A 14,652-nucleotide genomic window follows, 5' to 3' on the forward strand; every position below is an offset into this window, starting at 1 on the left:
CGCAAAGATCTGACTGCTTCTGACTTCCGAGTGCTGGGATTAAAGGCGTGCGCCACCACTGCCCAGCGACCTGGATCGTTTCTTAATGGTTATAATGAGAGTTTGTTTCTTACAGTATCTTTGTAGTATTGGATGAGTAAGTTCCCTCTTAATTGTATTCTCCTAACAGTCGATGATGTACTCGGCATCTAGGATAGTCTTCTGGAAGTACAACTTTGTTCATATCAGTGTCCTTTAAAAAGTTTTTAAATGGTTCCACATCTACACTGTTGGTTACATTTTTCTTAATGTAGCTTGCAGGTACAACATATTCTGATCTCCACCCATGTCTGCAGTTTGCTCTCAGATCAGTCTAGTCCAGCCAGCAGTCATGGTCAGCTTCTACTATCCTTGTACTTTCTCTTTTTTCTTAAAACACGTACTTTTCTTTTAGATTTCTCTTCTAAGTTTCTTCCTTTCCCATAGAAAATGATTCTTGTTTTCCGAGACAGTATTTTTTTTTTCTGCCCTTTGTGTATATTCTCTTCACATCCTTTCCAGTCATAGCAATGACATCTCACAGTGGTCTTGAAGCAAAGGCAGTGGTGGCTTTTGTCTTGGCCCCTGTGGTCCCCCTCCCCAGTATTCTGTCTACTTAGTCTCTGTGAAGAGCCTGTTACATATTGTAGTTTGGCACTTTGTAAATACGTGAGTGAAACAGTGAAGTCCATGATACACCACATATTACTTCTTTAATCTCTAGTGTGAGTTTTGTGTTTGATAGGTAATCAGACAATATTTACATAGATTATAATGTGATCTTTTCAACCTGTGAGGTATGTGGTGATATTTTTATTAGCTGCAAAACCTAAGGACCATCAAGTTAGGACTTAGCTTGTGGTTGAGTGAGCCTACTAGGATCTTCTGATTTAAACCTTATATTCATCTGGTCTTTACTCTGCCCCAAATAATACTGATTTCTTGGTTCTTGCCTAGCAGCCCATAGAATTGTGTACTTGTTGGTAAATATCTGTCACACACCTTTTCAATTTGCGTCTGATTTAGAAACTAGTGAGATTCTTTCTGCAGGTGTAGCAACCATGACCTCAGTGTTTGCTCAAGTGTCCACTCACCCTTAATGTTGTAGTGCTTTTCAGCCTGGGATCTGTGGTTGACCGTTGAAGGACATCATAACTTCTGAAGGCACATGCGTATCTCAGCTTTTCTGTTGTCAGGACTTGCAGCTAGAGCAGCTTCTCTCACAAGAATGTGTGTAGGTGTTGGATGGGAGAGGAAGGAGTTGTGTTCTCGTAAAAGGTGTTTTCTGGATGACTGGGCATCAGTAGGGCCCACTCTTAAGTTCAGGAACACTGTAATGAGGTGATTTTTTTGTTTGTTTGCTTTTTGCTTTTTTTTTTGGTTTTTTGAGAAACGGTTTCTCTGTGTCACCCTGGCTATCCTGGAACTCACTCTGTAGACCAGACTGGCCTGGAACTCACAGAGATCAGCCTGCCTCTCAGCCTTGAGTGCTAGGATTAAAGGCGTTTATGCACCACCACTGCCCGGCTACCTGTGGTGAGTTTCATGTTTAAAACATTATAGCAGATACGATTACATTTGAAAAGTGTGAGGAAAAATCTTAGATCTGGATTTAATTTGGCCAGAAAAACAAATCTAAAATTGGAGAAACATTTAGTCATGACTCTGATTACTCATTAATGATTGTTATTCTATTTGAATATGCTTTTTGTTTTCTTTCCTGTACAAGTATTTGGTACTGGACTTTGAATCTTTGACAGCAGAAACTGTGTTCGCTGTTACCTTTCAATGCTTCATGATTTAACTTAAGCCCAGCAGATATATATGGAATAAAATATATAAGTATATAAATTATATCAAATATATAAGCAAGCATTTAATTGTAGTCAGGATGGGCAGAGCTTGAGAAGGTGGGGTGAGAAAAACAAGCTTCAGTCAATGCACAATGAAGTAAGGACTCTGCCAAACAGCAGCATTTAGCAGTTGCCTCTTGAGGAACCAGGTCTTCATCAGGAACATGTTCAGTGTGCAGGACCAATCCTTTGGACTATACCTAGAGCTGCTTCTGAGATGTGTGATGTTTTCTGTTTGAGAAAGGTCATTCTTGTATGTGCTATAAAGTGCATATAGTGAAATGTTTCTTTCCTACTCTGTCTCTGTGGTAGTTCTCAGGGGAAATCAACATACTATTTGTGTGTGTGTGTGTGTGTGTGTGTGTGTGTGTGTGTGTGTGTATCTGTAATACCACATTCTGACCAGTGCAGATATTGTCATCTGTTTTAGTGAGATAGGTGGTACTTAGTAGATGAAAACTGAGAATGGACCTTACTTGTTTTTCTTTTTCTTTTTTTTTTTTTTAAGATTTATTTATTTATTTATTTGTTATGTATACAGTGTTCTGCTTGCACGCATCCCTGTGGGCCAGAAGAGGGCACCAGATCTCATTACAGGTGGTCGTGAGCCACCATGTGGTTGCTGGGAATTGAACTCAGGACCTTTGGAAGAGCAGTCAGTGCTTTTAACCTCTGAGCCATCTCTCCAGCCCCTTACTTATTTTTCACTTCTTGGGTGCTCAGTTATCTGGAGTTAGACATAAAAATGTCTGTTTAGAGGCCTCTAAAAGAATAAACAGATGAGGCCATGAGAACAGCTCAGTGGTAGAACTCATGCTTGGCATGTACAGCCCTGGGTTCAGCCCAGCACCAAAATAAAGAATGAATGAAAAGGGGCAGCACATTGTGCTGCTCCCCTCTGTCACTTTACTTCCTGTCTCTAGATGAGCATGTTATCTTCAAAGCCTTCTTTATTATACTCTTTATTCCGTGTGGGGGGTGTGTGTGTGCACACATGCATGTGGATGCTTAGGCTTGTGTACATGCCATGGTGCACATGTGAAAGACCAGAGGGCGGATCGTAGGAGTCAGTTTTCTCCTTCCACCGTGTGGGTGTCCGGAATCAAATTCAGGTCATCAGACTTGGTAACAAGGGCCCCCAAAGTCCTCTTTGTAATTTTTTCCAGTCAAATCTTTCTGACAAGCAGTTTCCCAGGGATAGACTTATTAAGTCATAGTTTTTAATTACCTGTTTTATTCTTTTGACATTTGTAGTCAGAAGTATTTTATATTTCTTCAGTCCTGCAAAGCATATTGTCACTATTTCTAAAACTATTTCCTTCTTTTTTGGGATTCTGTTTTTACGTGAAGTTGGTACTTTACCTTCAGTTTCCATGTCTTTGTTGTTCATATTTTGTATCTCTTTATCCTCTCCTTTTTGTCTAGTCTTCAGCAGCGACTCTGGGACTTGCTTCTCGCAGAGTTGCTGTTGTCTTTTAGGAAAGTGCTTAGGAAAAAGAGATTTGGTGGCCACCAAGGAGAAATAGTCCAGCTCTTCAGAATGCACCCGCTGGGCTTGGGAGACGATGGGTCAGTGAGTCCAGGGCTTGCTGCACGGCCTGAGGACTTGAGCGTGTCAGTCCTGTAAAAGAAGTGGGACGTGTGGAATTTTCTTGTAACCCCAGCATGTGTGGGTGGAGAAAGGCGGATCCTGGGGGCTCGTTGGCCAGCCAGCGTAGCTGAATTGGCAAGCCCCACATTCAGTGAGTGACCTTGTCTTCAAAAAAGAAAGAAGGGGGAAAAAGGGTGGAGAGCTAGAGAAAGATAGCAGGTTGGTTGACCTGTGTTTCCTGTGTGCTCAGACACACATATGCACACATGCACATACCTTAACATAAAATACACCTCTTATCACAGAACAGATACCATACATTATTTTGTTCTGATAAGTGCTTTGACTCAGGAATAGTCAGTATTTAAGTATTTTTTCATTTCTAGAAAAATTATTTCGTTTATAGTTAAACCCAGGGCTTTGTACATGGTAGACAAGCACTTCACTATATCCTCAGTTTTTCCAAAATGTTTTAGGAATTGTTGCATACTTCATTATAATTCACCTTTTATAATATATTCCTAGCAGCTCGTTTGTGATTTTTGTTGTTGTGGGGGAAGGATGGTACGGAGAAGCACTCAGGGACATTATACATGGTAGGCAAGCCCTTTACCACTGGTTTATATCCCCAGCCCTTTTTGTAGGTTTTAGTTTGAGACAGGGTTTGTTTTACTCATTGCCCAGGCTGTCTTTAACTCACTCTGTAGTCTAGGCTGGTCCTGAACTTTCAGTCTTTTTGCCTCAGCCTTCCTAATAGGTAGGATGTTTTATCAAAGTACTCTATTGTTTTGTGAGAAGCTTCCAAGTACTTTTAGGAATTGCTGGGGGGGTGGGGTGGGGAGGCAGGTCATGCAATTTAGTAATAGTAGGTAATGTGTTCAACAGTTTAAGAATGAGAAAACAACCTGTTGTGATGACGTGTGCCTTTAATCCTAGGGAGGCAGAGGCAAGCAGATCTCTGAGTTCAAGGCCAGCCTGATCTACATAGTGAGTTCCAGGAAGCCAGGACTACATGGAGAAACCCTGTCTCAAGAAAACCAAAAACAAACAAATAAGAATGAGGAAACAAATTAATAAACAAAGACTTTCCTCTCTTTCATCTTAGTTTTCTTTCAAATCAACTTGTTTTCCTGTGTAACTTTTTTTTGGTGGCAATTTCTTACAGTACCCATACTTACATTGTTTTTTGTTTTGTTTTGTTTTGCTTTTCAAGACAGAGTTTCTCTGTAGCTGGAGTATTCCTGTGTTCACCTGGCTTCTGCAGCCGCTCAGACCCAATTAAAACACACAGAGACTTATATTACTTATAAACTGTATGGCTGCAGCAGGCTTCTTGCTAGCTGTTATATCAATCTATACCTTGCCACGTATCACGTGGCTTACCAGTATCTTATATCATGCTTTTTCTTGTGGCGGCTGGCAGTGTCTCCCTGCCTCAGCCTTCCACCTCCCATCATTCTCCTCCTCCTTGTTCTGCCTGGCTATTGGCCAATCAACATTTTATTTATCAATCAAGCAGAGCAACATATATTTACAGCATACAGGACATCCCACAGCACTTCTCTGTATAGCCCTGGCTGTCCTGGAACTCACTCTATAGACCAGGCTGGCCTCGAACTCTCAGAGATCCACCTGCCTCTGTCTCCCAAGTGCTGGGATTAAAGGTGTGCACCCCCACCCCCACGTTTTGTTTTTGTTTGTTTGTTTTAATATAATTAAAAAAATTTTTTTGGTGTTTTGTCTGCATGCATGTCTGTGTGAGGATGTTAGAAGCCCTGGAAGTGGAGTTACAGACAGATGTGAACTGTTGTGTGGGTGCTGGGAACTGAACCTGGGTCCTCTGGAGGAGCAACCAGTGCTCTTAACCACTAAGCCATCTCTCTAGCCGTCATTGTTATTTTTTAAGACTTTTCCATATTATAGATCTCTCACGTTAGCCAAAGATTTGGATTCTGAATTTCATATGTCTATTTTCAGCATTCCTTTGGCTCTCTCTCGTACTTTTTCAGATTCAAGGCAAAATCTCCCATAAGCTGATGCTTCATGTTGCAATACTAATTTCTACTAATAGCTTCAGGGATACTTTTATTCTTAATACAACCTTTTTCAAAAATTTGACTCATTTGAAAAGCAATCTGAGTGTTTTTTAGATGTTTTATATGATGCTATCTCTTAGATAACTACATAAAAGAAATGTTTCACAATGTTGAATTCCTAATAAGTGCTGGAGAATTCACTTAATATTCCAAAACTCATGTTTCATTCTCTCAGATAAATAATTTTTAACTATGTAGTATGGTGCAGTACATACTATTGACAATTAGTGTATGTGACACAGAATTTATAACTTAAGTCTCTCATCCTACAGTCTTTGTGGAGGCTTTTTAGCATCGTCTTCTGGAAGATCTAAGAAATGCCTTTAATTTATTCCCTTTTGTTTGGCAGATATATAGTTATCATTTATAAAAGTTTTCCTCTAGAATGAAGATATTGGACCTGGCAATGTATTTAGTGGTAGAGCATACCTCTGACATGCTCAAGGACCTGGTTTCAGTTTCCACCCTATTGCCCAGACCTATGAGAAAAAGATAATTGTGTGTTGGGTTTGTTTTTGTTTTGTTTTGTTTGGAGACTGTTTCTTATTTATCTCTGCTGGCCTCAAACACACTGCATAGCTTAGGATGTGAACCTCATCTATGATCATCCTCCTCCACCTCCCACGTGCTGGGATTATAGGAGTGCACCACTATACCTGGCTGTGTGGTGCCCGAGTTTTGTCCATACCAGGCAAGCATTCTGCCAACTGAGCTGCATTCCTGCCTATCCCGTGCAATTTCAGTTCTTGTGGTAGTTTCTCCAAATCCTTTTGCCATAAGATAAAATGACTGTCTTTTAGCCTATAGCTTTTTTCTTAATATTGTTTCTTTCTTGCTTTTTTTTTTTAATTGAAAATGTATCATTAATGTGTTTGTCTGTGTGTATATGTGTATGTCAGTGCAGATACCTGAGGAGGCAGAGGTGTCAAACCCCCTGAACTTGGGTCCTCTTCAAGAATAGTACATGCATTTAACTGCTGAGCCATCTATTCAGCACCTTTGTATTTTTTTCTCCCACAGAATTATCTTTTCTTCCTTTGACCTGTTGAATTTCCTTTTTTAAGATGTAGAACTTCTGAAATTTATCCTTTAAATTTTGTTTTTCAGCCTCTCATTTGACAAAGCAAGCCTCTATATTGAAAAAGAAAAGACTGGGGGCTTTGTGGAGACGGGTCAGTTGGTAAAGTGCTCGCCTTGCAAGGGGAGGGTCCGAGTCTGATTCTTTGTTCTGTGTGATCACATTTTTAAAGCCAGAGCTTATTTCCTCTTACTCTAGGTTCTTTTGTGTATATAGATATTATATATATATATAGATTATATATATATATAGATAGATAATATTATACCCAAATGCAGAAACATTTTCACAAAAACTAGAAATGTCTTAGCACATAAACACATACCTCAACTTTAATAACCGACTTGGGATAGTTCTTGTTTCAAGTTAAAGATAGAACATTCAGGTAGACATCTCTAAATTTGCCTTCTAGGATTTTTTGTTTCAGAAATATTGTGGTGTAATAAAGATTGGATGAATTTGAGCATTGGTCCCAGGCAAAATCTGAGTTAGTTTATTTGGAGATTTTTCTATTTAAATAAAAAGTTTGTTATGGTTAGAAGCAAAAACAGAATGAAAATGATGAGGTACCCTTTCTGTCATAGAAAATAATTCCAACACACTGGAAGTAGTGGCAGGAGAATTAGGGGTTCAAAGTCATCCTCAACTACACTGAGTTTGAGGTTAGCTTGCACTATGGGACACCCTGTCTCCATAAAACAAAAAGGTTTGTGTTTTGTACAAAATCGAGGCTTGGATGATCTCAGCTCCATGATAGTTACTTAACCTCTTTTTGTCTGTTTTGCATGTATTGTACATATAGTAGTAACCTCTTCTTTAGCAGTGTGAAAATATTTATGAAACTTAGCATGATCCAAGTCTCTGCCATTCTTCTGGGTGTGTGTTGTTTTCAACAGTCTCAGGTAGCCAGGTTTGCCTGGAACTTTCTATGTAGCTAAAGTTATCTTGAACTTTTGATCATCCCACCTCTACCTCCCAAGTCCTGTGATGGCAGGTGTGCTAATTCACCAATTCCTAGAGTTTTTACTCTGTTGTGAATTCCTTCATAGTAGGCAGTGTATTTCTCAAGTATACAGAAAAAGAGTATTAGTGTATGCTTTTAGGCTGTAGTTGATCCTTTTGTTTTCTACATTAGCAAACTAGATTTCTACAGGTAGCCAGCCCTCTACAGTTGGTCACCACCCTACTGTTTGAGATAGTTTATGTAGTACTGTGTGAGTAAAATTTCACTTATTAACCCACTTAACAATTGGGCATTGACTACCTGCTGGACACTGTTCTGGTGCTAGAAAGAAGAGATGTTCTTGGCACAACAGTTACAGCTTGAGTGTATCTGTGTGTGTTAGTTGGGAGTACTACCTAAACACTAAAGAAATAAAAAAGAGCCGGGCAGGGGTGGCGCACACCTTTAATCCCAGCACTTGGGAGGCAGAGCCAGGTGGATCTCTGTGAGCTCCAGGCCAGCCTGGTCTACAGAGCGAGATCCAGGACAGGCTCCAAAGCTACACAGAGAAACCTGTCTCAAAAAAAAAAAAAAAAGATATCTAAATATTGGATGGAATGAGGAAGTAAGATTCTTTTTGGCCTCTCTGAGATTAAGGCTTGAACACAGAGCAGAACCATAGTCTCCTAACTCATAGTACTGTCTTACATGCCAGTCTCTTGACTAGAATGAAGAAAATGAAGTGATTTTAGTATTTTCTTCAATAGACTCACTGACCTATGACTGTGACATCAGTCCTGGTGGACTTCCTATTAGTCAGGCTAATACAGTAAAACTATTTATTTACCAGATAGGGTGATCCTAAGAAATTTCACAGTTTTCACAAGGCTGCTTCCTTCTCATCTTTCAAAATATCATGTGACTTTGATACAGTCTATTTTCACTTTTAGGAGTTCAGTCTCCTGATACATAAATTGAGTAAGAGGGAGTAGATAATCCATTTCCATGTGGTTTTGGTTTCATAAGGGGAAGATTAAGTTACTCAACTCCAAATCATGGGTATAACACTGATAAAACTTGTTCTGCTTATTTTTAGGTAGTACTGATAATTTTTACTACAGTTAAATTATCAACAATCAGTGGTAGTAGTTTATTTTGTGAGTGTAAGAAATCTATTTTAAACAACAAACAAACAAACGTGTAGTTTAGGCTGGAGAGGTGGCCCAGCAGTTAAGAGCATGTACAGCCCTTGCTCTTCCTGGAGATCTGAGTTTGATTCCTAGCACACACACATACCAGGTGGCCCACAACCTTACCTGTAACTTCAGCTCCAGGAGTATCCAATACCTCTGGCCTCTAGACACCTGTGCTCAGGTACACATGCCTACTTACACACATACACAAAACTTAAAAAAATAATAATATTAACAATAATAAATCATGTGTGTGTGTACTACTATGCATATGTGGAGGACATTTTTTTCACAGTCAGTTCTTTTCTCCTTTGTGAGTCCCAGGAGACACCCTTAACCTGCTGAGCCATCTTACTGGCCTCAGAATGTATTTTCAAATTAGCAGTTGATGTAATCTTTGAAGGCATTTTCTATGGCACATGAAATACCATCACAGAATGGTAGTTCCCAACTTTTGAAGTCTGTATAATATTTTATTTTTGGCATTTTTCATGAACATTTCATGTCAGGATCGTGTGGAAAAGAATGAAGCTGTGTTATCTGTAAGTGGTCCTTTGATATATCTATTCTAAGTATTCTTTATGAATGAACATGTTGGATTTTTGAGTACCTAGATTGACATAGTATTTTCAAATAGTTGTTGTCAAACTTCTTCAGATTAATTTACAGTACAGGTGGTTGCTGAGAGGTAGTAGCTTTACTTTTCTTCAAGTTTGGTTACTCGGTAGAATGGAGTGTCAGCTTTTCCCTCCTGCATTTATCCCTGACGCCACGAAGAAGAGGGAGGGGCATATTGAACTGTTTTCTCAGCAGGCAAACCAGCTCAAGAAGAGCGAGAGGCCCAGTGCCCTGAGCCAAGGGCAGATAGGTAGTTCTTTTTCCCAGAGTCTCTTGCTAGGAGGTATGAGAACTTTTAAGAAAAACCCATAACTACTTGAGTAGTTTTCAGCTTTCACTGTGTGGGTCAGCTCTATGAAGAGCTTTTTACAAAGAAAGATTTCTGAAACCTGCACTGAAAGATTTAGCTTGTCTTGGGTGTTATTAATATAAAAGGCTTCCTGGAATCATTGTGCAGCTGCGTAAAGAGTCACAGTTGTAATAAAAGTCCTGGAAATAGGAGGGACCTAGGGGCTAACAGAATGGAGAAGTGTGTGTGTGCATTAATCTCAGAGTGTTACTTTATCCTAAACAATGCTGTCAGCTGTAAGATGTGTCATCTAGTTAAGCAGATAAGTGTGTTGGAGTTAGACCTCATAGCACCCTAATCTTGAATAGGTAGCTAAACTTTCAAATAAGTTGCCCTTTTATAAAGTGCAGTATTGTTTTATAGCTGAATTTTTTCAATTTTTTTTTTTTTTGAATGGTGCTGGGATTGATCCTAGGACCTAGCACCTACTAGACAAGCACTGTCCTACTGGGCTGCCTCCTCTACCCTAGAAGTTTGTTTTGAAGCTTAAATTAGATAATGCATGTGATACATTTAAGAACATAACTGTACACAGGAGAAGTGCACAGATAAAATTATAATAATCATTATGTATTGGATAATCTGTCAGCATGCATATAATATAATAATAAGAGTTTTTGTTTTGTTTTTGTTTTTTTCGAGACAGGGCCTTACTATGTAGCTCTGGCTGTCCTGGAACTCTCTCTGTAGACCAGGCTGGCCTCGAACTCATGGAGATCTCACCAGCCTCTGCCTCTCGAATGATGGGATTAAAGGCGTGCACCACTATGCCCTGCGTGACTATTTCATCTTGACCCTTCTTCATTTGTGTAACATGTAGACTGTTTCTCATTTTCTCCAAATATTACTAGATCTAACTTTAATGTGAAAAGAGTTTAATTATCTTAGAGTATATTCTCAAAATTGGGTTACACAGATGGTAACCAGGCAATATGGGTGTGGTCACTATGACACAGTTGTAAAGGGAGAGTATCATGTACCATTGAGAATGTGTAAGCTTATCATTGATTGGCTTACTTCACTCAATAGCTGGCTAAGAACTTGTGCCCGTGCACTGCCTGGTGGACTAGAACAATGTGGAATTGTCAGACAGCAAAGCATGTCCTTCAGAATTACATGGCAAGTAAATGTATTTCAAGACATAAAAACAGTTTACATTTTTCATGATCAATTTTGGTACAATACTAGATGCCATTTTGGGAGTATTGATGACCTAATAATAGTTCCCCCCCGCCCCCCGGTCTCAGCAGCTGTGTGAAAGTAGATAATTTGTTCATTAGCAAGGTTTTTGCAGCCATGGAAAAATACACTGAATTGCCCAGTGTATGCAAAGACCCTAAATTGTTTTCTCTAGCATGCAAAGGATGTGGTGGTAGTGGGGATAAAGCGTAGTTCAATAGTGAAATGCTCTTCTGGGTTATGTGAGAATGGGGATAAAGCATAGTTCAATAGTGGAATGTTTGCCTGGGATGTGTGAGAGAGACTGGTTTTCATCCCCAGCACCATATAAACAATAAACAACACAGAAAAATATGCTGACTAACAGGGATTGTCTTTATACATGTAATTTTCAAAATATTTTTTATAACTGAATTACTGTTCTTAGTGAGGATGGTGGGTGAGACATTAGAATTATCCTAGGAATATACTCAGTAAAGGAACTGTAGATGACTTCTGTTGTTTTTTTTTTTTACAGGAATATATATATATGCAAAGTACATTCAGGAATTAGAATTCTCAGGAAGTAGATTCTTGTCAGAAACAGTGCCTTAGTCATTTATTCTGCTATGTTGCCAGTGTGATAATACAACCTTGGTAAATGTAAAATATGTACACATACATCTCCTTTTACTCATTTTTCATAGGGCTAGTTCCTGTTTTTTTTTTTTTTTTTTTTTTTTTTTTTTTTTTTTTTTTTTTTTTTTTTTTGAGACAGGGTTTCTCTGTGTAGCTTTGCGCCTTTCCTGGAACTCGCTTTGGAGACCAGGCTGGCCTCGAACTCACAGAGATCCGCCTGGCTCTGCCTCCCGAGTGCTGGGATTAAAGGCGTGCGCCACCACCGCCCGGCTTAGTTCCTGTTTTATTTAAAGTCAAATGTATTAGATTTTAGAGAATAATTAAATATCAACCAATCTGTTCTCCATGTGTTGTGTTTTCCCTGCCTCCCCATACCTTTATGGTGTCATGAAATCTATCAGTTTCAAAGAACCCATATCTTTATCCAAAACTATTAACTCACCTTTTTCCCCCTAGGAGGTGTATCGAATTCCAAAGAAGAGTCAAACCGAAAAGGAGAGCACAGGTAGGTGGAAGAACACTGTGTAGGTGGCTGTATAAGAATTCTTTAGGTCACTGAGGAGGCAACTCATAAGAACTTTAGTTTTCTTCCTTTTGAAATGAACATACATAGAAAAGTGAAACATTGGATGTAATAGTTTGGAAACTTACCCTATATTCTTTCTTAGTGGATTTTCCAAAGGAGATGTTTCTCACACTTGTTACTTTGGTAGCTTACCTTTCATTCATTTGTCCCTGTAGAATAGAGATTGTTTGTTTGTTTTCCTGCTCCTTCCATGCTAGGGATTGAACTTTGGGTTCCCCACATGCCAGACAAGTCCACCACCACTGAGCCCTAAAGTAGACATTCAAAAAAAAATTTTTTTTAGAGTTATGTGTATATGTACTTTGCCTACATACATGACTGTTTACCATAGGAGTGCCTGGTGCCTGTGGGAGGCCAGAAAAGGACTCTGGAGGAGCCTCTGCAACTGGAGTTAGGGGAGGTTGTAAGACACCAAATAGGTGCTGAGAACTGAACCCTGGTCCTCTCCAAGAGCACCAAGTACTTATTGAGCCATTGCCAGACTCTTAAAAATTTTTAAGAATTATTCTTTTATCTTTGTGGGTATTGTGCCTGTGTGTGTGTGTGTGTGTGTGTGTGTGTGTGTGTGTGTGTGTGTGTGTGTGTGTGTGTGTTACCCTCAGAGGCCAGAAAAGAGTACCAGATTATCTGGAACTGGACTTTGAGATGGTTGTGAGCTGCTGTGTGGGTACTAGAAATCTAACACAAGTCCTCTGCAAGAACAGCAAGTGCTCTTCACTGCTGAGCATTTTTCCCACCTCAAAGTAGACTTTATTAACTCTGTATTATATTCCTAGAGGTCTGTGGAGCAGTGTTTTCCCCTAGCTGTTTACATGTAGAGTTGTGTGTGCATGTATATGTATACTTTACCAGAGAAGGCTAAAAAAGTCTTAACCAGATTGTCAAGAAGTCAGTGACTACTGAGAAAGCTCAGAATCATCGTCAGAGATTCGCTCAGAGATGTTCAAGTTCCATGGTAGTCATGGTTTCTTGATTTTACTGCCTCGTTGTGTCTCTAACAAACTTTAAGGAACTAAAGCAATGAATTCAGTTATGGCTTCTTGAATCCCTTCTAGCAATGACCCAGTGTTGCTAGAGTGAACCCCCCCCCCCCCGTGTGTGTGTGTGTGTGTGTGTGTGTGTGTGTGTGTGTGTGTGTGTGTGTGTGTGTTGGCCTTTACCTTATTTTAATGAGCATATGTTTTATACTTTAAATAAAGACCTATGTGGTACTCTTCACTCCATTGTTATATCTTTTGCACATTTTAAGGTTCCACTGGTTTATTCTTTTCATAGCCAAACTTCCTACATGGGACTATAAAGAACTTGTGTAAGAAAGAAAATAGTGCTGGGCATTTTTTTTCTTGGTAGAACCAGTGACATCAATGTAAAGTTATTAGAGGCTGCCAGTCTAGGGTTACCTACATTAGGCCATTAGCACTATACCCAGTCCTTAAATATCTGAGGGTTATCTCCAATGTTTTCTAAGTATCTAGTCTAATCTAGACATGGGGAACTGCAAAGGGTGATCTTCCTTTTTTTCAGGAGCAGTCTTTCATATAATAAATTCAGTTTTTCCCTTGCATATGAAATCTTCTTACTTAAAGACTTAGAATGAGGAGGTAGGAATTTAGTTTTCATTCCTCAATGTCAAGCAACTAAAAACTAGAACCTTTAAATTCAAAGTCAGTACTAAATGAGGGGAAGAATCCATACATTTGTGTTGGGTAGAAGTTTTATTATATACTTAATGTGTTATTTTCCTACTAAAATAAACTTTAAAAATAACTTATATCCCTAGTAACTGAACGAGGAAGGGATGCTGCTGCCTTCAGAGATCAAACCATTCCAAAGACTCCTAACAGGTCAAGAGAGAGAGACCCGGACAAGTCAACTCAGAATAAAGAGAAGAGGAAGCGAAGGGGCTCTCTCTCGCCACCCTCTTCTGCCTATGAACGGGGAACAAAACGGCCGGACGACAGGTGAGTGTGAGTTTTTCTGATTTGGGCAAATCCAGAGGTTTGTAAGTCAGGTCACAAAGACAGACATGAAATGAGGGGTGGAGGACTGGTGAGATGGCTCAGTCGGTCAGGGAGCCAAACCTGATGGTCCTTCGTGTAATGCCTGGTGAAAGGAGGAAACCTGCGTTAACATCCACATTTGAGCTCTGGGGCCCATACACACACCACTTGCACAGTCAGTAGAGTAGATTAGACTTTTTTTAAGTCGGAGGACTTGTTGGAAAAAGAAGGAGGATGGGAATGCGAGGGTGCCACACTAAAATTCATTATATATGTGTGTGTGAAACTTTGAAAGAGTTTAAAAGAAAATGAGGCCACAGAGATCGCTCAGTGGGTAAAGATCTCATTGTCAAGCTTAGCAACCTAAGATCTTTTCTCCGGTCTCACATGAGGGAAAGAAACACCTAAGCCCCTCAAGTTCTCTGACTTTCAAAACTGTATTATGGTGTGCCTACTCATACATGCATAAAATAAATAAATGGAAGACAGGTTTATTTAACAACAACAAAAAACAGTTTCTAAGTTAAGAC

The 14,652-nt window shown here is 39.5% G+C and overlaps 1 protein-coding gene across 2 annotated transcripts in view; it reads left to right on the top strand.

The window, feature by feature from the left end:
• Positions 1 to 14,652, top strand: part of Setd2 (SET domain containing 2, histone lysine methyltransferase) — a 109,508-nt gene that overhangs the window by 54,840 nt on the left and 40,016 nt on the right. For both annotated transcript variants that reach the window (XM_052721895.1, XM_052721905.1), the window contains 2 exons: positions 11,993 to 12,041; positions 13,903 to 14,083. In XM_052721895.1, coding sequence (XP_052577855.1) covers positions 11,993 to 12,041; positions 13,903 to 14,083 — 230 coding nt within the window. The remainder of the gene's footprint in view (positions 1 to 11,992; positions 12,042 to 13,902; positions 14,084 to 14,652) is intronic.

This window comes from Peromyscus californicus, unplaced genomic scaffold (assembly GCF_007827085.1).
Source record: "Peromyscus californicus insignis strain IS unplaced genomic scaffold, ASM782708v3 Scaffold_11__1_contigs__length_118956290, whole genome shotgun sequence".
NCBI classification, from domain to species: Eukaryota; Metazoa; Chordata; class Mammalia; order Rodentia; family Cricetidae; genus Peromyscus; species Peromyscus californicus.